At 45.0% G+C, this 22,902-nt stretch overlaps 1 protein-coding gene across 17 annotated transcripts in view; it reads right to left on the bottom strand.

Annotated features, from left to right (window-relative positions):
• nedd4l (NEDD4 like E3 ubiquitin protein ligase) overlaps positions 1 to 22,902 on the bottom strand; it is a 122,154-nt gene that overhangs the window by 7,072 nt on the left and 92,180 nt on the right. For 16 of the 17 annotated variants that reach the window (XM_082960560.1, XM_082960561.1, XM_082960562.1 and 13 more), the window contains 9 exons: positions 15,273 to 15,327; positions 12,161 to 12,219; positions 10,630 to 10,695; positions 7,747 to 7,976; positions 5,927 to 6,048; positions 5,689 to 5,759; positions 4,445 to 4,614; positions 2,770 to 2,830; positions 2,386 to 2,445 (listed from right to left, as the gene is read on the bottom strand). In XM_082960560.1, coding sequence (XP_082816686.1) covers positions 2,386 to 2,445; positions 2,770 to 2,830; positions 4,445 to 4,614; positions 5,689 to 5,759; positions 5,927 to 6,048; positions 7,747 to 7,976; positions 10,630 to 10,695; positions 12,161 to 12,219; positions 15,273 to 15,327 — 894 coding nt within the window. Of the gene's footprint in view, positions 1 to 2,385; positions 2,446 to 2,769; positions 2,831 to 4,444; positions 4,615 to 5,600; positions 5,760 to 5,926; positions 6,049 to 7,746; positions 7,977 to 10,629; positions 10,696 to 12,160; positions 12,220 to 15,272; positions 15,328 to 22,902 lie in introns of those variants that run through there. The other variant, XM_082960559.1, reaches the window with a different exon arrangement.

Raw genomic sequence — 22,902 nt, 5'->3', positions numbered from 1 at the left:
ACACAGGGGCCCTTAGACAACAGAGACAGAGAAACAGAAACCCATGGTTCCTTTAGCCTACAGGGTCATTCCATGTTATTTCTGCAAGCCAAGACACCCACAATCTCAGATTGTTCTGAAATGGTTTCTGCAGTTAGAAACAGATAAGATAAGCATTCCTGCAACATCATTTAGTTGAAAGACGATTTGAACTCTGAGAAATGTAGCTAATTGATTGAACCCAAATTGTCCATTTCAATTGATAGGATTCATATAATATTCAATAAATATAGTACCCAACATCTGATTTGCACAAAAACTTATTCTTAACAATAATTAAGATGTGAGGAATCCAAATAAATGGGCAAATGCCACACACGGACCTCCCAAACCACACACTTATCCCACCCCACCTCAAAAACCATCACCAAATTCACAGAAAATAAATGACAGTATGAATAAACAATACTCTAAGCCACAGCTTCGTACTACTTGTCAAACATAGAAAACTGATACTGTATACTGGCTGTTGGGTGGGCGGCGTTTGACCATTTATTTGGATTCATCACATCTTAATCATTGTTAAGAGGTTTTTGTGCAAATCAAATGTTGGGTACTATATTTATTGAATATTATACGAATCCTATTATAAATTGAAATGGACAATTTGGGTGCAATCAAATAGCTTAATTTCTCAGAGATCAAATTATATTTCAACAAAATAATGTTTATCTTATCAGAACAATTTGAGATGGTCAGTGTCAAAATACAATTTCTTGTGCTTTTTAAGGTGGAATGATCCTACAGACAGACAGAAACGTAGCCTACAGACAGACAGAAACGTAGCCTACAGACAGACAGAAACGTAGCCTACAGACAGACAGACAGAAACGTAGCCTACAGACAGACAGAAACGTAGCCTACAGACAGACAGACAGAAACGTAGCCTACAGACAGACAGACACGAGCCACAGCGCGCGCGTAGCCTACAGACAGACAGACAGACGTAGCCTACAGACAGACAGACAGAAACGTAGCCTACAGACAGACAGACAGAAACGTAGCCTACAGACAGACAGACGAGCCTACAGACGCGCGTAGCCTACAGACAGACAGCGAAACGTAGCCTACAGACAGACAGACAGACGTAGCCTACAGACAGACGCGTGCAGACAGACGCGTAGCCTACAGACAGACAGTCAGAAACGTAGCCTACAGACAGACAGACAGAAACGTAGCCTACAGACAGACAGACAGAAACGTAGCCTACAGACAGACAGACAGAACGTAGCCTACAGACAGACAGACAGAACGTAGCCTACAGACAGACAGACAGAAACGTAGCCTACAGACAGACAGCAGAAACGTAGCCTACAGACGACAGACAGAAACGTAGCCTACAGACAGACAGACAGAAACGTAGCCTACAGACAGACAGAAACGTAGCCTACAGACAGACAGAAAACGTAGCCTACAGACAGACAGACAGAAACGTAGCCTACAGACAGACAGACGTAGGCTACAGTCACACAGACAGACACTTAGCCTACAGACACAGATAGAATGAAATGTAGCCTACAGTCAGACAGACAGAAACGTAGCCTACAGACACACAGACAGAAATGTAGCCTACAGACACACAGACATAAATGTAGCCTACAGACACAGATAGAATGAAATGTAGCCTACACACACAGAATGAAATGTAGCCTACAGACACAGATAGAATGAAATGTAGCCTACAGACACAGATAGAATGAAATGTAGCCTACACACACAGATAGAATGAAATGTAGCCTACAGACACAGATAGAATGAAATGTAGCCTACAGACACAGATAGAATGAAATGTAGCCTACACACACAGATAGAATGAAATGTAGCCTACAGACACAGATAGAATGAAATGTAGCCTACAGACACAGATAGAATGAAACGTAGCCTACAGACACAGATAGAATGAAATGTAGCCTACAGACACAGATAGAATGAAATGTAGCCTACAGACACAGATAGAATGAAATGTAGCCTACAGACACAGATAGAATGAAATGTAGCCTACAGACACAGATAGAATGAAACGTAGCCTACAGACACAGATAGAATGAAATGTAGCCTACACACACAGATAGAATGAAATGTAGCCTACACACAGTGCTTTATCTGCCATAGACACAAATTAGAGCAGGAATGTGAAGGTTAAACTCAACCATGAAACCATAATAATTAATTATGTTGCTTTTCTGTTTTAGCGATACACTTTAAAGTGAAACTACATCTAAATCTATTTATTGGTGCGACGTTTGAAAATGTTGTTTGAGAACTAACAATGAATCACGTGACGGAGCATATGACTGTAAATCCCAACACTATAAAGATGGCAAAACAACAACAATAATACTGTACCTCAAGCTCGTTTTCATCAAATATCTTGATGAGGTCGATGAGAGTGAGTTCAGTGAATCCCTGTTGGACAAAAATACGGGGGAAATAAAAACTGTAAATCACAATGTTGAACAACTATTGGAGTGATTACATGCAAGATTTACTCAAACTTCAGTTGCTACAGGTACAGACTTTCAACTGAACAGAATCAGGTGGCTAGAAGTTTTATCTGCAGTACGACGGTTATAATATAAACCTCAAAACCTCCAGATAGTCTTTCTAAAGATGGTCTCTCTACACTTCAAAACAAGGCCTGTTGACCTATTGGTCTGGGTACAAATCATTCTGCTTCACTGTCACCAAATAACAAGAGGTATTACCGCATACAGTTAAAGCAACACTCACCTCCAAGAAGGCATTCATCTGTTTCTGGACCCGGTTCACAAACCTCCACTGAATGACAAGACTGTTAGAAAACAGAACAATTAGTAGTGCCAACCTAGATACTAGTTACATGGACTAATATCACATTATGACAAATCAATATCTACAAAGACTGTCAATGCATTTTTAACCCTTTACACTCGTGGGAATTGGCCTATATGGGCAGGGCTAAAATGTCTCTCACAGAAGAAATATGAAAAGCATATGCATAAACATGGTAGCAATAGAAAGGGAACAGTTTGGAGATTATGGGAAAATGATTAGACTAAAGTTGAGGACAACAGTTCACCTGACAAGACTGAATCCAAACATTGGATTGTTGATTTCATGTGCATTTTACATTTAAAATGTCCTTTTCACCGCATTTGTGGATGAGGAAATCTGAAAACACTCTGGATACATTCAGTAATGCTGGGTAGGTGTAAGATGAGACCAAAAAAATGAGAAGGGTTTGAGTGAGAGGTCTAACCGGTGTTTCCAAGTGGCCACACACCTCTCCAAAATGTGCACAGTTCCCAAGAGTGTTCAAAGCTGTCATCAAGGCAAAGGGTGGCTACTTTGAAGAATCTCATATATAAAATATATTTTGATTTGTTTAACACTTTTTTGGTTACTACATGATTCCATGTGTTATTTCATAGTTTTGATGTTTTTACTATTATTCTACAATGTAGAAAATAGTCAAGAAAAACACTGGAATGAGTAGGTGTTTCCTACTCCTGTCTTTCAAAGATAATTCGTTAAAAAAAAAATAACTTCACAGATCTTCATTGTAAAAGGTTTAAAAATCGTTTCCCATGCTTGTTCAATGAACTATAAACAATGAATCCAGTGATGGTCCCAGTGATGTACTGGGCCGTACTGTAGTGATGGTCCCAGTGATGTACTGGGCCGTACTGTAGTGATGGTCCCAGTGATGTACTGGGCCGTACTGTAGTGATGGTCCCAGTGATGTACTGGGCCGTACTGTAGTGATGGTCCCAGTGATGTACTGGGCCGTACTGTAGTGATGGTCCCAGTGATGTACTGGGCCGTACTGTAGTGATGGTCCCAGTGATGTACTGGGCCGTACTGTAGTGATGGTCCCAGTGATGTACTGGGCCGTACTGTAGTGATGGTCCCAGTGATGTACTGGGCCGTACTGTAGTGCCTTACAGTCAGATGCCGAACAGTTGCCATACCACCTCAATATCTCATCTTTCTAAATACATGGAGTCCTCTTCATTTACAGCATTTCTCTCACTCAGACAACAAAACATTTGCAAAAATTGCCCAATTATCAGGCGGTATGTGGGCAACTTCTTGTTGTGTGTGGTGCTCAAGTTCAGAACGGTTATCAGCCAAAATCCATAGAGCACTGAAGCGCAGAGCCTGAGCTCTGACGTCATGCATAGCATGTTACTGTACAGCCACTACGTTCCAATTTAGGTGCGGATCAGTGTCCAAATCTGCCATTTTCAACCCGTATACAGGTACAAGTATAAAGGGTTAATACCGACTAATGACAAATAAACTTGAATATTGAGTCTTGAATCAAATTACAAAACCCCAAAGGGAAGTAATTCAATTAAATGGCGTCACATAAAAAAAAAAATCTAAAATAATGTTTGTGATTCAAGATGAAAGGTGAACTTACTCGATGTATTCCATTTTGTTGTGGTTGGTCACCACCATGTCACCACCACTGGGTTTCAGATCCACCTGATACGTCTGTCCAAAGTTATCCTCATCGATACAGAACCGCAGGTCCAGCTCAGTAGGATCATTCTCCAGGATCCACTTCAGAGAGTTGTAGTATTCACTGTCCTACAAGGTCAAAGTGGTGGGGAAACAAAGACATGACATATTGTGTGTGTGTGTGTGTGTGTCAAACTAGTTTTCTAGATTAAAGTCTGACTCCACTCAATGTGTATGCTTATGAAGCTGTTGTTTCTGGCTAGACACTTTTTAAATCTCCTAACTCATTCAGTGGTGTAAAAATACTTTAAAGTACTACTTAAGTAGTTTTTTTGGGTATCTATACTTTACTACTTTACCACATTGTATATAGACTTATTTTTCTACTGTGTTATTGACTGTATGTTTGTTTATTCCATGTGTAACTGTGTTGTTGTATGTGTCAAACTGCTTTGCTTTATCTTGGCCAGGTCGCAGTTGTAAATGAGAACTTGTTCTCAACTTGCCTACCTGGTTAAATAAAGGTGAAATAATATATTTTTTTAAACTACTGATATTTTGACAACTTTTACTCCAGTACATTACTAAAGAAAATAATGTACTTTTCATACATTTTCCCTGACACCCAAAAGTACTCATTACATTTTGAATGCTTAGCAGGACAGGAAAATTGGAAAATTCACACACATACCAAGAGAACATCCCTGGTCATCCCTACTACCTCTGATCTGGAGGACTCACTAAACACAAATGCTTCGTTTGTAAATGATGTCTGAGTGTCGGGAGTGTGACCCTGGCTTCCTATAAATAAAAAAATAAAATAAGAAAATCGTGCCGTCTGGTTTGCTTAATATAAGGAATTAAATGATTTATACTTTTGATACTTAAGTATATTTCAGCAATCACATTTACTTTCGATACTTAAGTATATTTAAAACTAAATACTTTTAGACTTTTACTTAAGTCTTTTACTTCAGTCATTTTCTATATAAGGCATCTTTACTTTAACTCAAGTATGATAATTGGGTACTTTTTCTAACACTGAACTTTAAATCTCTGAGATTAAACTAGCTAATGAAAGTAATGTTAATGATGAGATGATTCCAGGGCCTCACCACTGACTCCATGTCTTTCAGTGTAATCTCTGAGATTAAACTAGCTAATGAAAGTAATGTTAATGGTGAGATGATTCCAGGGCCTCACCACTGACTCCATGTCTTTCAGTGTGATCTGCTTCCCGAGCATCATCTTGTAGAATGGTCTGATGAAGAAGCCTGAAGAGAGGAGACAAGACAGCGTTCAATCAGACCTGGGGTCAAAAGATACAAAACGTACTTACAAAATGGACAATCAAAGACCTATTCTATTGTCTGTGGCATTGTGATGATAATATTTAGCATAAATACCAGAGCTTCTGATATACAAGAGCAGCTGATCTTACCGTCCAATAGCTTCCCATGGAACACGGCCATCCCTGCCACTCGACCAATGAACTTGAAGTATGAGAGGTGGTCCTCGTTACACAGCCCAGAGTTAGGGTTGATCTGTAGTGTGTAGTTATCTCTGCAGAGACAAGAGACAGAGGTTGGGGTCAGATGTGAAATGTGGCACACATTACCAAAATAATTTCCACATGTGGGACTATAAAGTTTATCTAACAGGGCCTGAAACTGACTTCTTGGTCCACCAGCCACTGTGGCAGGTAGACTTAAAATTTACCAGCCACTAAGATTTTTTACCAGCCCAATATCCCCCCCCCCCCATTATTAAACCAAAAACAACTCCGGATGAACATGCGTTGTGATGTTTCTATAATAATACATGTATTAGTCGTAAGAAGTGATGTGGTATATTACTCAATTACCCCCCCCCAACAAAAAAAAAAATTTGCAACCCGAGTCTTAACTAAAATATCACAGATGACACAAAAAATATCAGCTGCCCCTTTAAGGGCGGGAGGTTACCACGGCAACAAGTGGATTCGGGAGTCGTCAGTGACAGTGTGCATGTGAGTTAGAGAATCTGCTAAATGACTAAAATGTAAACAAAACAATGTAAATAGCCAAGAAACACAAGAACAAAGTCTCACTTCAGTAGACTTGAGTAAATTAGACCAACGGTGTGCAGCGCTTCTAAAAATGTATCATCTTCACCTCTTGAATCAGTGCGCCCCCAGCTCCCCAGCCAGGCAGGCTAACCTATATTATAGGACTCCTAGCTAGTTCTTTGTGTGACTAGCTACCAGATATGAAACACATCGACATAAACACTTTTTGAAAACTGCTACTGCAGCATTTATTTTGCTGTAAATGAGCTCATACTTCTAACTCAATTACTATTCGCTAACGTGAGTGAAATGCTTGCACTGTGGAGCCCTGACCACCCGCCACATGGCTGGTGTTCATTTTAGGAACCTGGTATCTGATCTAACCAATCAAATCAAGGATTACATCCCAGAACAGAAGTCAATGATCTGAAGTCACTTCCTAAGGTCAGGATTAGGATTTGTTTGGGAGATGTATGGTCAGAAAAGTAAATGGAGAAAGAAACAGGCATGTGCAAACTTTCCCTTTTGAGTCAAATGTCCCTGATTTTAAGGCTGGAAATTGTCTATATGCTGTTCTTCTGAGGAAAGCGTTGATTTTCAGGAAGCCAGAGTGAACGAGAGGAAGAGGGAGCCCATAAAACAGGAAATTGTCTGTGTCTCTTTTCATGACCATCTCTAGAATTTCTCGTTCCTGTTTTCGACACTATACAATAGAGCAGTGGTTCCAACCTGTGGTCTGCGGGGGTACTGCATGTATTTTCTTATTTACTTTTTTCCCTTCCAAAATGAATAACAGTTGGGAGTATTAATGGTATTATAAGCAATTTTACATTACTTTTCACAGTGCGAACTGTAAATAATAATAATACATTTATTACATTCACTGCAAAAATTTACCAAATTTGACTATATATATATATATATATATATATATATATATATATATCTATATATATACTATATATATATATATATATCTCTGACACTGCAAAATGGTGGTCCTCAAGAGTTTTTGATGAGGATTTAGATTTTGTGGTCCCTGGAATGGAAAAGGTTTGGGAAGCGCAGCAGTGAAGTGCACTGCAGACCCCAGAACTCGTCTCTTCCTCAGCTGTCATTACCAAACTGCACTGACGAACGAGAAATGTGCACATTTTCATTTGTACTTCTGTAAGTTGCTATAAGTGGTGGACAATGATAGAGACAGTACATACGTGGCTGAGTATTCAAAGAGTCCATAGTAAGGGTTGAACATCTCCTTAGACAACAGGAAGAACCACTCCCTGGCCACACCTCCGTAGTCCAGCCCCTTCTCTGACTCAAACTCGATCCAGAGGCGGGCCTTCAGGATATCTGGTCTCTTCAGAGACATGATACGGCGATACGACTCCTCAAAGATGTTGGTCCTGTGTAGCTTCATCTCAAACCTGTTAGGGATGTCCGCCTGGGGACACAATAGATGAAAATACATCATACACACATCCAGTGTTCCTAAAAGGGAATACAAACAAAAAAAATACATGTCTACTCTAAAATGTAGTTTGCCAGTTTATTTAAGTTGAGTTTACTTAAGTATTATTTATCTGTACAGGGGATGGATGGTTGTTCATATCACAAGCGTTTGGGTTAAAAGCCTCTTTCAGTGGTTCTAACCAGGGAACACACAAGGAGAAAGAAGAGGACTCATTTCTCTAAAGATGAATGATAACTAGGATGTGTGAGGTAAAGTAAAGTGTTTTTGCACTGAATGTAAAACAACATGCCACATTTGACAACTTATTTACAGTGAATGAATTAAGAATTAGGCGGGCCTAATTAATGAACAATTAATTCAGAGTCGCTGAAATGAAGGGTGTTGAAGGATATTTCATATGCAGTGCCATGCAAAAGTATTCAGACCTTTTGGATTTCTTCACATACATTTTTATTGTGTTACAAAGCGGGATTAAAATTAATTCAATTGTAATTTTTTGTCAACAATCTACACAAAATACTCTTAATATCTAAGTGGAAGATGAATGAGAAATTAAATAACCAAAATATAGTCGTTGCATAAGTACTCAGCTCCTTGAGTCAATACATGTTAGAATCACCTTTGGCATCAATAACAGCTGTGAGTCTTTCTGGGTAAGTCTCTAAGAACTTTGAACACCTGGATTGTACAATATCTGCCTATTATTATTTTCAAAAAATCTTCAAGACGTTGATGATCATGGCTAGACAGAACTGTTTAAGTCTCCCCATAGATTTTCAATCAGATTTAAGTCATAAACTGTAACTTGGCCACTCCGGAACATTCAATGTCTTCTTGGTAAGCAACTTCTTTGGTCTTGTGTTTTAGGTTATTGTCATGCTGAAAGGTGAATTCCTTTCCCAGTCTCTTATAAAGCAGACTGAAGCAGCTTTTCCTCTAGGATTTTGCCTGTGCTTAGCTCTATCCCGTTTATTTTTTATCCTGAACAAGTATTTGCCGATGTCAAGCATACCCATACAATGATGCAGCCACCACCATCCTTGAAAATAAGGAGGCAGTTACTCAGTGATGTCTAGTGTTGGATTTGCCTTAAACATTAGGCTTTGAATTTAGGCCAAAAAGTGTATTATTTTTTAAAAAATTTTTGTCTTGTTGTATAGAAGATGCAAGTTCTGGAATATTTGTATTCTGTATTATTTGTTTTCTTCTTTTCACTCTGTCATTTAAGTCATTATTGTGGAGTCACTACGATGTTGTTGATCCATCCTCAGTTGTTTTCTCCCATCACAGACATGGAACTCTGTAGCAGTTTTAAAATAATGGTAACATCCCTGAGCAGGTTTATTCCTGTCCTGCATCTCAGTTCAGAAGGACAACTGTCTTTGATGTGTCTGGGTGGTTTAATATATAATCCACAGAATAATTATTAACTTGACCGTGCTTAAAAGAGATTTTCAATGTCCGATTTGTTAGTGTCACCCATCTACCAATCCCTGCCCTTCTTTATGAGGCTTTCGAAAAGCTCCCTGGTCTTTGTAGTTGAAGTTCAATACTTGACTGAGGGACCTTACAGATGTTGTATGTAGGAGGGACAGAGAAAGGGTTAGTTATTCAAAATCATGTCAACCCCTATTATTTAACACAGACTGAGTCCATGTAACTTTACTCCTGAACTAATGTAGGATTGTGTGATTTGTTAAGCCACATTTTACTCCTGAACTAATGTAGGATCGTGTGATTTGTTAAGCCACATTTTACTCCTGAACTAATGTAGGATCGTGTGATTTGTTAAGCCACATTTTACTCCTGAACTAATGTAGGATCGTGTGATTTGTTAAGCCACATTTTACTCCTGAACTAATGTAGGATCGTGTGATTTGTTAAGCCACATTTTACTCCTGAACTAATGTAGGATCGTGTGATTTGTTAAGCCACATTTTACTCCTGAACTAATGTAGGATCGTGTGATTTGTTAAGCCACATTTTACTCCTGAACTAATGTAGGATCGTGTGATTTGTTAAGCCACATTTTACTCCTGAACTAATGTAGGATCGTGTGATTTGTTAAGCCACATTTTACTCCTGAACTAATGTAGGATCGTGTGATTTGTTAAGCCACATTTTACTCCTGAACTAATGTAGGATCGTGTGATTTGTTAAGCCACATTTTACTCCTGAACTAATGTAGGATCGTGTGATTTGTTAAGCCACATTTTACTCCTGAACTAATGTAGGATCGTGTGATTTGTTAAGCCACATTTTACTCCTGAACTAATGTAGGATTGTGTGATTTGTTAAGCCACATTTTACTCCTGAACTAATGTAGGATTGTGTGATTTGTTAAGCCACATTTTACTCCTGAACTAATGTAGGATCGCCTAAACAAAGGGGCTGAATACTTATGTAACGACTTAGATTTTAGTTACACATTTTTTTATACATCTTTAAAAATATAATTTTTATTCTACTTTGACAGAGTATTTTGTGTAGATTGATGACAACAAAAAAATTACAATTATATCAATTTTAATCCCACTTTGTAACACAAAATGTTAACAATCCTAGGGGTCTGAATACTTTTGCAAAGCACTACAATGTTGAGCAGCAAGGTAACATTTCTTACCGGTTTCTTCAACTTCTTTCTGAAGTAATCGTATTTCTGTTTGAATTCTCTAGAGTATGGCACAGCCTGCAATGGAAAGAACAAGTGTCAGTCAGTCAATATAACTGTCTATTCTAGAGAGAGACAGAGTGGCTTATCTTGGTCATGAAAGACAGTATCTTTGTAATGTGCAATGCTGTATACGGCATCATGGGGAGAGTATCTTTGCCTTATGTTAAACCACAATACTGTATATGATGGTAACAGTATATTTGGCTCATAGAAAACCACACATACATGCCCTGTCTATGCTATAGAGAGAAAGGGTGGCTTATCTTGGTTGTAAAAGACAGTATCTTTGCCATGTACAATACTGTATATGATGGTGACAGCATATAAATTAGGAATTAGAATGGACATGAACCTTCTTATTGATGGCTTAAAGTTCAGCCATTTTGGTCAGGGAGTTGGTCAACCATGGTTTGCCAGTGCTGTGATAAGATGGTGTAAAATGATGAATTTCAAGAATTTATCTGCACTAAATTTGTTAGATAAAATGCCAATAAGCTAAAATTCCATATAAACAACACAGTCAATCCACAGCCAGCCATACACTGTCTGAAATCAGTTGATAGGAGACAAGTTGTAAATACAAGTACTGATATTTTATCATAATAGTACTCACTGCTTTCCAAGAAAACAAAAACTTAAGACATTTATGGTCTGTTTGCATATATTTTAGAGGATATTTATACAGAAAATGTGTATTAAACCCATATAAACTGTATTTATGATTATATGACAATATTTTAGGTTGACAATAATTATATTACAAAATGTCTGCTATATCACATGCCTTACTTTTATTTAACTGCATAAGTAAAATAAGGATTATGCCTCTACTGCCATTCCAATTAGACTGGTTTGAATTTATACCTGACCAATACGGCTGCTATTTTCAGCCCATTCTGGAACTTTGAGGATTTATGGCATAGCCATCATCATGAAAACCCATTTGTGCATTAGCTAGAATTTCACAACACTAGCTAGCTAGCTAGAGAGAGTATTCCGCATTGAGTGTGTGAACTGGCGTTGATAGCATCCCTGCCTTTTGTTTCATTTGGATTGATTTGAGACTGGTTCAGCAAGCCGACACTAGCTAGCACATTTTCGTGAACATTTCGATTTTCATAAATACTGATTCTACCACCACAAAACACCTAATCTAGAAGTAGAATATGATAGTGATGATTTGCTCACGAAAGCCCCCTGTCAATGTTAGCTACAGGTTTATCGTTTTCTGGTAAGATTAACTGACTCTTGAGGATGAAAGGGGGTTCAGTGGACGATTTCACTCTGGTAACATTTTCTAATGTTAGTACAGCCAAACTTACTTTTAGCTATCCCTTAAGTGTTTGCGAGTTAAGACAGATCAGTGCAGACGGCCGTCACACTATCTGACGTGAGATAATGGACATAGCCCCTCTAGTAATTTAATAGGATCTCAGTGGGTGACAATATCTTCGCCTCATAGTAAACCAGAGATACTCACAGGCCCTGTGATAGCAGGACTCTGTAGACGAGGATCCTCCCATTGAGTGGCTTTGGTGTCTGAAGGTGACAAAATAACAGGAATATGGTTATACTGTATACCGTAATATACCACTAAAATAAAGCTGTAGCAGAAGAAGGAAAAAATCTTAAAAAAAAAAAAGGTTCCATCTTCAATTTTTTTGTTTTGTTGTCATTTGTTAATCTGTGAAATCCATTCCATCACTCACTCAATGAGTCAGTCAGCCACAACATCAACTGCTGACATCCTGCTTGTTAAATTGAGCACACTGTGAAGCTTTGAATAATGAATGCAGGTAACCTGATACATAAAGATTCAGAGGTATTGATCTATGAGGACAACATACAGAGACAGATAGACAGAGACAGTTACACAGAGACAGAGAGACTCTACAGCTCTACAGTGACACCCAGGGTTTTTCTGTATCAAAAAGGGGTTTGTGGTGGCCGTGGCAGGGGGGTGTGACAATGGGAAGACTGTAGAAGCCCCCGTCTTGGCGGTGTAGAGACATTTTTAAGCCAATGTCCTGCTCTTCTACACATCTTGCCATGGCGAATGCGGTGTTCTTTTTTTCATACATAACAAAATCAATAGTGATAAATTAATTGTTTTGGGAATTTTCGATTGTCCCTCACTTTAATTTTGGTCATTGTTAGTTCTCAAAGACGATATTATAAAAAAAATATATAGGTCCATTATCTTCTCTACCTACTTTACATCTGGTTTTAGACAATTAAGTTTACACTGAAAATGTTTTTCCATCCCCAAAAAACAAATACATTTGTATCTATCTATCTATATCTATCTATAGTATACAAAACATTAAGAACATGCTCTTTCCATGCCCCAACAAATTGAGGCTGGTTTGAGGGCATAAGGGTGGGGGTGCAACCCAATATGAGGAAGGTGTTCCTAATGTTTGGTATATTCAGTGTAAGGAAAGTACTCAGACCCCTGGACTACACATTTTGTTACGTTACAGCCTTATTCTAAAATGGATTACATATATTTTTTCCACTCATCAATCTACACACAATACCCCATAATGACATCACAATACCCCATAATGACAAATTTAGCAAATTTATAAAAAACTGAAATATGACATTTACATAAGTATTCCGATCCTTTACTCAGTACTTTGTTGAAGCACCTTTGGCAGCGATTACAGCCTTGATTCTTTGTGGGTATGACGTTACAAGCTTGGCACATCTGTATTTGGGGAGTTTCTCCCATTCTTTTCTGCAGATCCTCTCATTCTGTCAGGTTGGATGGGGAGTGTCGCTGCACAACTATTTTCAGGTCTCTCCAGAGATGTTCGATGGGTTCAAGTCCGGGCTCTGGCTGGGCCGCTCAAGGATATGCAGAGACTTGTCCTAAAGCCACTCCTGTGTTGTCTTGGCTGTGTCCTTAGGGTCGTTGTCCTGTTGGAAGGTGAACCTTCACCCCAGTCTGAAGTCCTGAGTGCTCTGGAGCAGGTTTTCATCAAGGATCTCTCTGTACTTTGCTCCCTTCATCTTTCCCTCGATCTTGACTAGTCTTCCAGTCCCTGCCACTGAAAAACATCCCTACAGTATGATGCTGCCAACACCATGCTTCACCATAGGGAGGGTGCCTGATTTCCTCCAGATGTGATGCTTGGCATTCAGGCCAAATAGTTCAATCTTGGTTTCATCAGACCAGAGAATCTTCTTTCTCATGGTCTGAGAGTCCTTTAGGTGTCTTTTGGCTAACTCCAAGCGGGCTGTCATGTGCCTTTTACTGAGGAGTGGTTTCCATTTGGCCACTCTACCATAAAGGCTTGATTGGTGGAGTGCTGCACAGATGGTTGTCCATCTGGAAGGTTCTCCCATCTCCACAGAGGAACCCTCTCGTTCTTGGTCACCTCCCTGACCAAGGCCCTTCTTCTCCGATTGCTCAGTTTGGCGCGGGCGACCAGCTCTAAGAAGAGTCTTGGTGGTTCCAAACTTCTTCCATTTAAGAATGATGGAGGCCACTGTGTTCTTGAGAACTTTCAATGCTGCAGACATGTTTTGGGTACCATTCCCCAGGTCTGTGCCTCGACACAATCCTGTCTCGGAGCTCTATGGACAATTCCTTCGACCTCATGGCTTGTTTTTTGCTTTGACATGCACTGTCAACAGTGGGACCTTATATAGACAGGTGTGTGCCTTTCCAAATCATGTCCAATCAATTGAATTTACCACAGGTGGACTCCAATCATGTTGTAGAAACATTAAGCATGATCAATGGAAACACCTGAGCTCAATTTCGAGTCTCATAGCAAAGTTTTGTATTTTTAATAAGTGTGAAAACATTTAGAAAACCTGTTTTAACTTTGTCATTATGGGGTATTGTGTGCAGATTGATGAGGACAAAATGTATTTAATCGATTTTAGAGTAAGGCTGCAACGTTACAAAATGTGGAAAAAGACAAGGGGTCTGAATTTACGAATGCACTGGATATACGGACCGCCCAGTTTATTAGGTACACCTAGCAGGTACATCTAGTACCGGGTCGGACCCCCCTTTTCCTCCAGAACAGCCTGAATTCTTAGGGGCATTCCAAAAGATGTCGGAAACGTTTTGCCCACAGGATTGCCGCTGACTGGATGTGTTTTGTTTGTCACATCATTCTCAGTAAACCCTAAACACTGCCATCCATTTCTGTGAAGCTGGATCCCTCACGCCTGGCACCGATGATCACACCATGCTCACCAAGTCTCCTAGGTAAAACATTTTTCCCATTCTCACATTCAATCGAACAGTAACTGAACGCCTTGAAGCCCATCTGCCAGCCACGTGACTCACTGTCTGTAGGAGCGATTCATTTTCGTGAACGGGATTGTGTATGTAATAAGTTAGGACTTAGACAACCCGGGGAAAAAAACACATTGGGAGGTTAGTAGAGAGAGAGCGAGAGAAAGACTGAGTGAGAAAGAAAGTGAGAGAACGAAAGAGAGAGAACGAAAGAGAGAGAAACATTGTCTGACCGTTTGAGGGAGAGAGACGGTCTTCAAGTATCCAAGAGAAAGAGATCAAAACAGTCAATATGTTAACACAGGGAGAGAGGGAGAGCCCTGGAACTTACTGTGGTCAATGTAGAAGGTCCTGCCGTCTGCATGGACCCGTTCCTCCCAGCCAGGCTAGAAAGAGAGCACAGTGAGTAACTGACTCAGACAGACGGGGATGACAGACAGCAGGGAAGGAGTGACACCAGTGACACCTGGTAATACCAGCACATCCATCCAGACCAGTACACCATTGATACAGTGACCATCCAGACCAGTACAGTACACCACCATCGACACAGTGACCACAGTGACAGTGACGCAGCGAGCCACAAACACACTGACTGTCAGTGGGACTGTGGGACAGAGAGAGAGAGCAGGCTAGGGGCGAGATTAGATTAGTCCACTAGCTTCAGTCTGACCCTGTCCCAGTCGGGTAGAGAGACGGCTGTGTATCAGGAGGAAGACCACCATACCTTTACATTTGCTTCATATGGTGGAGACCGAGAAAATAAAAGGGAGTCCACTCACATCATGCAGCACACCGGAATAGAATAGAGTGGACCACTACCTCCTCACCACCCTCCCTGGAGACCACTACCTCCTCACCACCCTCCCTGGAGACCACTACCTCCTCACCACCCTCCCTGGAGACCACTACCTCCTCACCACCCTCCCTGGAGACCACCACCCTCCCTGGAGACTACTGCCCTCTTCACTACCCTCCCTGGAGACCACTACCTCCTCACCACCCTCCCTGGAGACCACCACCCTCCCTGGAGACTACTGCCCTCTTCACTACCCTCCCTGGAGACCACTACCTCCTCACCACCCTCCCTGGAGACCACCACCCTCCCTGGAGACCACTGCCCTCCCTGGAGACCACTACCTCCTCACCACCCTCCCTGGAGACCACCACCCTCCCTGGAGACCACTACCTCCTCACCACCCTCCCTGGAGACCACCACCCTCCCTGGAGACTACTGCCCTCCTCACCACCCTCCCTGGAGACCACCACCCTCCCTGGAGACTACTGCCCTCTTCACTACCCTCCCTGGAGACCACCACCCTCCCTGGAGACTACTGCCCTCTTCACTGCCCTCCCTGGAGACCACTACCTCCTCACCACCCTCCCTGGAGACCACTACCTCCTCACCACCCTCCCTGGAGACTACTGCCCTCTTCACTACCCTCCCTGGAGACCACCACCCTCCCTGGAGACTACTGCCCTCTTCACTGCCCTCCCTGGAGACCACTACCTCCTCACCACCCTCCCTGGAGACCACTACCTCCTCACCACCCTCCCTGGAGACTACTGCCCTCTTCACTGCCCTCCTTGGAGACTACTGCCCTCCCTGGAGACCACCACCCTCCCTGGAGACTACTGCCCTCTTCACTACCCTCCCTGGAGACTACTGCCCTCTTCACTGCCCTCCCTGGAGACCACTGCCCTCTTCACTACCCTCCCTGGAGACTACTGCCCTCTTCACTACCCTCCCTGGAGACTACTGCCCTCTTCATTACCCTCCCTGGAGACCACTGCCCTCCCTGGAGACCACTGCCCTCCCTGGAGACCACTGCCCCCCGGAGCCCTGCCCCCCGGAGCCCTGCCCCCCGGAGACCACTGCCCACTTCACTGCCCTCCCTGGAGACTACTGCCCCTCTTCACTACCCTCCCTGGAGACTACTGCCCTCTTCACTACCCTCCCTGGAGACCACTACCCTCCGTGGAGACTACTGCCCTCCGTGGAGACTACTGCCCTCCGTGGAGACTACTGCCCTCTTCACTACCCTCCCTGGAGACTACTGCCCTCTTCACTACCCTCCCTGGAGACTACTGCCCTCTTCACTACCCTCCCTGGAGACTACTGCCCTCCCTGGAGACTACTGCCCTCCCTGGAGACTACTGCCCTCTTCACTACCCTCCCTGGAGACTACTGCCCTCTTCACTACCCTCCCTGGAGACTACTGCCCTCTTCACTACCCTCCCTGGAGACCACTGCCCTCCCTGGAGACCACTCCCCTCCCTGGAGACCACTGCCCTCCCTGGAGACCACTGCCCTCCCTGGAGACCACTGCCCTCCCTGGAGACCACTGCCCTCCCTGGAGACCACTGCCCTCCCTGGAGACTACTGCCCTCTTCACTGCCCTCCCTGGAGACTACTGCCCTCTTCCATTGCCCTCCCCTGGAGACTACTGCCCTCCCTGGAGACTACTGCCCTCCCTGGAGACCACTGCCCTCCCTGGAGACTACTGCCCTCCCTGGAGACTACTGCCCTCTTCATTACCCTCCCTGGAGACTACTGCCCTCTTCACTGCCCTCCCTGGAGACTACTGCCCTCCCCACTGCCCTCCCTGGAGACTACTGCCCTCCCTGGAGACTACTGCCCTCCCTGGAGACTACTGCCCTCCCTGGAGACTACTGCCCTCCCTGGAGACTACTGCCCTCCCTGGAGACTACTGCCCTCTTCACTACCCTCCCTGGAGACCACTGCCCTCCCTGGAGACCACTGCCCTCCCTGGAGACTACTGCCCTCTTCACTGCCCTCCCTGGAGACCACTGCCCTCCCTGGAGACCACTGCCCTCCCTGGAGACTACTGCCCTCTTCACTGCCCTCCCTGGAGACTACTGCCCTCCCTGGAGACCACTGCCCTCTTCACTACCCTCCCTGGAGACCACTGCCCTCCCTGGAGACTACTGCCCTCCCTGGAGACCACTGCCCTCTTCACTGCCCTCCCTGGAGACTACTGCCCTCCCTGGAGACTACTGCCCTCCCTGGAGACTACTGCCCTCCCTGGAGACCACTGCCCTCTTCACTGCCCTCCCTGGAGACTACTGCCCTCCCTGGAGACCACTGCCCTCTTCACTGCCCTCCCTGGAGACTACTGCCCTCCCTGGAGACCACTGCCCTCCCTGGAGACCACTGCCCTCCCTGGAGACTACTGCCCTCTTCACTGCCCTCCCTGGAGACCACTGCCCTCCCTGGAGACCACTGCCCTCTTCACTACCCTCCCTGGAGACCACTGCCCTCCCTGGAGACCACTGCCCTCCCTGGAGACCACTGCCCTCCCTGGAGACCACTGCCCTCCCTGGAGACCACTGCCCTCCCTGGAGACCACTGCCCTCCCTGGAGACTACTGCCCTCCCTGGAGACTACTGCCCTCCCTGGAGACTACTGCCCTCCCTGGCGACTACTGCCCTCCCTGGAGACTACTGCCCTCTTCACTACCCTCCCTGGAGACTACTGCCCTCTTCACTGCCCTCCCTGGAGACTACTGCCCTCCCCGGAGACTACTGCCCTCCCCGGAGACTACTGCCCTCCCTGGAGACTACTGCCCTCCCTGGAGACTACTGCCCTCCCTGGAGACTACTGCCCTCCCTGGAGACTACTGCCCTCCCTGGAGACTACTGCCCTCTTCACTACCCTCCCTGGAGACCACTGCCCTCCCTGGAGACCACTGCCCTCCCTGGAGACCACTGCCCTCCCTGGAGACCACTGCCCTCTTCACTACCCTCCCTGGGGAACACTACACTCCCTGGAGACTACTGCCCTCTTCACTGCCCTCCCTGGAGACTACTGCCCTCCCCACTGCCCTCCCTGGAGACTACTGCCCTCCCTGGAGACTACTGCCCTCCCTGGAGACTACTGCCCTCCCTGGAGACCACTGCCCTCCCTGGAGACCACTGCCCTCCCTGGAGACCACTGCCCTCCCTGGAGACCACTGCCCTCCCTGGAGACTACTGCCCTCCCTGGAGACTACTGCCCTCCCTGGAGACTACTGCCCTCTTCATTACCCTCCCTGGAGACTACTGCCCTCTTCACTGCCCTCCCTGGAGACTACTGCCCTCCCCACTGCCCTCCCTGGAGACTACTGCCCTCCCTGGAGACTACTGCCCTCCCTGGAGACTACTGCCCTCCCTGGAGACTACTGCCCTCCCTGGAGACTACTGCCCTCTTCACTACCCTCCCTGGAGACCACTGCCCTCCCTGGAGACTACTGCTCTCTTCACTGCCCTCCCTGGAGACCACTGCCCTCTTCACTACCCTCCCTGGAGACCACTGCCCTCCCTGGAGACTACTGCCCTCCCTGGAGACTACTGCCCTCCCTGGAGACTACTGCCCTCCCTGGAGACTACTGCCCTCCCTGGAGACTACTGCCCTCCCTGGAGACTACTGCCCTCCCTGGAGACCACTGCCCTCTTCACTGCCCTCCCTGGAGACTACTGCCCTCCCTGGAGACCACTGCCCTCCCTGGAGACCACTGCCCTCCCTGGAGACTACTGCCCTCTTCACTGCCCTCCCTGGAGACCACTGCCCTCCCTGGAGACCACTGCCCTCTTCACTACCCTCCCTGGAGACCACTGCCCTCCCTGGAGACTACTGCCCTCTTCACTGCCCTCCCTGGAGACTACTGCCCTCCCTGGAGACTACTGCCCTCCCTGGAGACCACTGCCCTCCCTGGAGACCACTGCCCTCCCTGGAGACCACTGCCCTCCCTGGAGACCACTGCCCTCCCTGGAGACTACTGCCCTCCCTGGAGACTACTGCCCTCTTCATTACCCTCCCTGGAGACTACTGCCCTCTTCACTGCCCTCCCTGGAGACTACTGCCCTCCCTGGAGACTACTGCCCTCCCTGGAGACTACTGCCCTCCCTGGAGACTACTGCCCTCCCTGGAGACTACTGCCCTCCCTGGAGACTACTGCCCTCTTCACTACCCTCCCTGGAGACCACTGCCCTCCCTGGAGACCACTGCCCTCCCTGGAGACCACTGCCCTCTTCACTACCCTCCCTGGGTAACACTACCCTCCCTGGAGACTACTGCCCTCTTCACTGCCCTCCCTGGAGACCACTGCCCTCCCTGGAGACCACTGCCCTCCCTGGAGACCACTGCCCTCCCTGGAGACCACTGCCCTCTTCACTACCCTCCCTGGAGACCACTGCCCTCCCTGGAGACTACTGCCCTCCCTGGAGACCACTGCCCTCTTCACTGCCCTCCCTGGAGACTACTGCCCTCCCTGGAGACTACTGCCCTCCCTGGAGACTACTGCCCTCTTCATTACCCTCCCTGGAGACTACTGCCCTCTTCACTGCCCTCCCTGGAGACCACTGCCCTCCCTGGAGACCACTGCCCTCCCTGGAGACCACTGCCCTCCCTGGAGACCACTGCCCTCCCTGGAGACCACTGCCCTCCCTGGAGACCACTGCCCTCCCTGGGGAACACTACACTCCCTGGGGAACACTACACTCCCTGGGGAACACTACACTCCCTGGGGAACACTACACTCCCCACTACCCTCCCTGGGGACCACTACCCCAGACACTGAACATTGTGCAGTCTGGGGGGGCTGAGTGGGGGCTGGGGGACTCTGATGGAGAATGAGAAGGGGGTGATGGGGGGGGGGGGACGAGCATAGAGAGGAGGGGGGAGCGATGAGACAACACAGTCATCCAACCATCATGCCAGTTATGAGAGAGAGAGAGAGAGTGCAGTCTGCAGCACAGGGCATAGGGCAGGCAGTCACAGTAAGACAAGGCAGGCAGAGGAAGGCTGCGCTGTACGGTTGCATTCAGCACCAACCTCCTCTGGTAGGTTTGGTAGGGTCTGCCAGTAAGACGGGCGTGGCACATAAGACGTCCCCCCCCACGCCATGGAGAGAACAGAGAGAAAACAAACACACCGCTAGCGCCAGGAAGCCTCATTTCATTTAGAAGAATAAGGGGTACAGCTACATGTCAAGTGTGTGCATTCTCCTCAAAGTGAGGGTTTGTCAAATTGTGAGAATTGCTTATACGTACAGATGTAACGATTCACCGATAAGCATCTGTCCGTGGTACCCCAAACAGATCCAAATATAGCATGCACCGGTCAGGAAATAGATTCAAACTTTACGAATTTACGCTTATTTGATTTTTTACTTTCTTTCAACCTTCAGAAAATACCTAATATTTTGTGACAACTGCGTCTTCTTCACTGTCAAACTAAGAATGCATTTATGCTAGGCATATTCCTGACCTGGCACATCTGCCCATCCGTCACCTTCAGCATTCAAATGTTTGTAGAATGACTTGTGCGGAATTAGGCTTTTTTTTATCTTTATTTAACTAGGCGAGTCAGTTAAGAACAAATTGTTATTTTCAATGACGGCCTACTGGGGAACAGTGGGTTAACTGCCTTGTTCAGGGGAACAGTGGGTTAACTGCCTTGTTCAGGGGAACAGTGGGTTAACTGCCTTGTTCAGGGGAACAGTGGGTTAACTGCCTTGTTCAGGGGCAGAATGACAGATTTTTATCCTTGTCAGCTCGGGAATTCGATTTTGCAACATTTCGGTTACTAGTCTAATGCTCTAACCACTAGGCTACCTGCCCCCTAGTTGAGTGACAACCAATGGCATTTGCTACATTTTTATTTTATCAAATGCGCTGTTGAAAATTGCGTTTTCCCGGGATAAAAGTAGCCTTAACAGTTAAAGCTATCTGCCTATACATGCTGATCTGGGCTGACAGATTGTATTCCGCTTGTTCAGGTTCACCATCAGCAATAGTTTTGGTAGTTTTGCTTGAAACCATCAGTATATATTATATGGTCATTTTTAGATATACAGGGTAATGATGGTAAAAACATATATAAATATTGATACATCACTAGTGCTAACACTTTTAATGTACAAAAATGGGGACAAACAGAAAACATTTCCCCCCTAACTGATAGCGGTGTGGTAGAGGCCCAGTTTCCCTTATGGCTTACATACACCATATTAACACACACACAGATCCAGCTCAGAGAGGCCCGGCTCAGAGAGGCCCGGCTCAGAGAGGCCCGGCTCAGAGAAGCACAGCTCATGAGCTTCATCAGCAGCAGATTTCAATTTAGAATGAAAAATGTATGTGATTATGCAACAAATGTTCGTATTGCGTCGAACTGAATCGCATTGATTCGTTCCTCTAATCAAACCGAATTGTTTCAAACTAAAACGTTTGGTTCCTGTATCTTATCAGAGCCATTGTATCTAGACACGTATCGAATCATCTTGAAAGGGAAAGATGCACATCCCTACTTATACCTAGCCAGTGTCTTTAGAGCTACAGAGTTCCTAGGTAGTAGAGGCTGGTGATCGATTCACATTTGGAATTCAGCAACACTCTACTCTCATTTCACACTGTGCCCGCCCGGCTTGCTTCATTCCCACACTCAACAAAAAAAAGGTCAAGTGTGCTTCCACTCCAAAGCTTTGCCAGGCCAGTCCATGACTTAAGCAGTTCCACAATAATAACCTCAAAAGGAGGACCAGGCAAAATGTCAGCATGTATTAAGTAGGTCTGGGACGATACCAGCTTCACAATACTTTTTCCATGGCAACAATGAAAACACGAAGCTGATCGACACTATTTGATCCCTTTAAAACCAGCTGTGGGTAAAATATTGTGTGCTTCAGCTTGGAAAATAAATACATGTAACTCTGGATGACAACATTATGATGTTTGTTTCCAACAGAAGTTATATCCACTTTGTGTTTTGTTTCCTTGCCACGATACTAACAAGTATGGTGATACTGGTATCGTCTCGGCCCTAGTTATAATCTCAGAACGGAAAATTATTCCGAGCAACAACAATTAATGCTTCATATTTTGTACATTGATGATTTCGCCCCATTCTGTAAAGGTGATATGTGATTGTTTAATGTTGAAATAAAATGTGCATTAAGATA

The sequence above is a fragment of the Salmo salar genome, chromosome 13 (genome assembly GCF_965601325.2).
Source record: "Salmo salar chromosome 13, fSalSal1, whole genome shotgun sequence".
In the NCBI taxonomy this organism is placed as follows: domain Eukaryota; kingdom Metazoa; phylum Chordata; class Actinopteri; order Salmoniformes; family Salmonidae; genus Salmo; species Salmo salar.
Note: the sequence above shows the minus strand (reverse complement) of the source record. Positions and strands in the feature narration are given on the sequence as shown.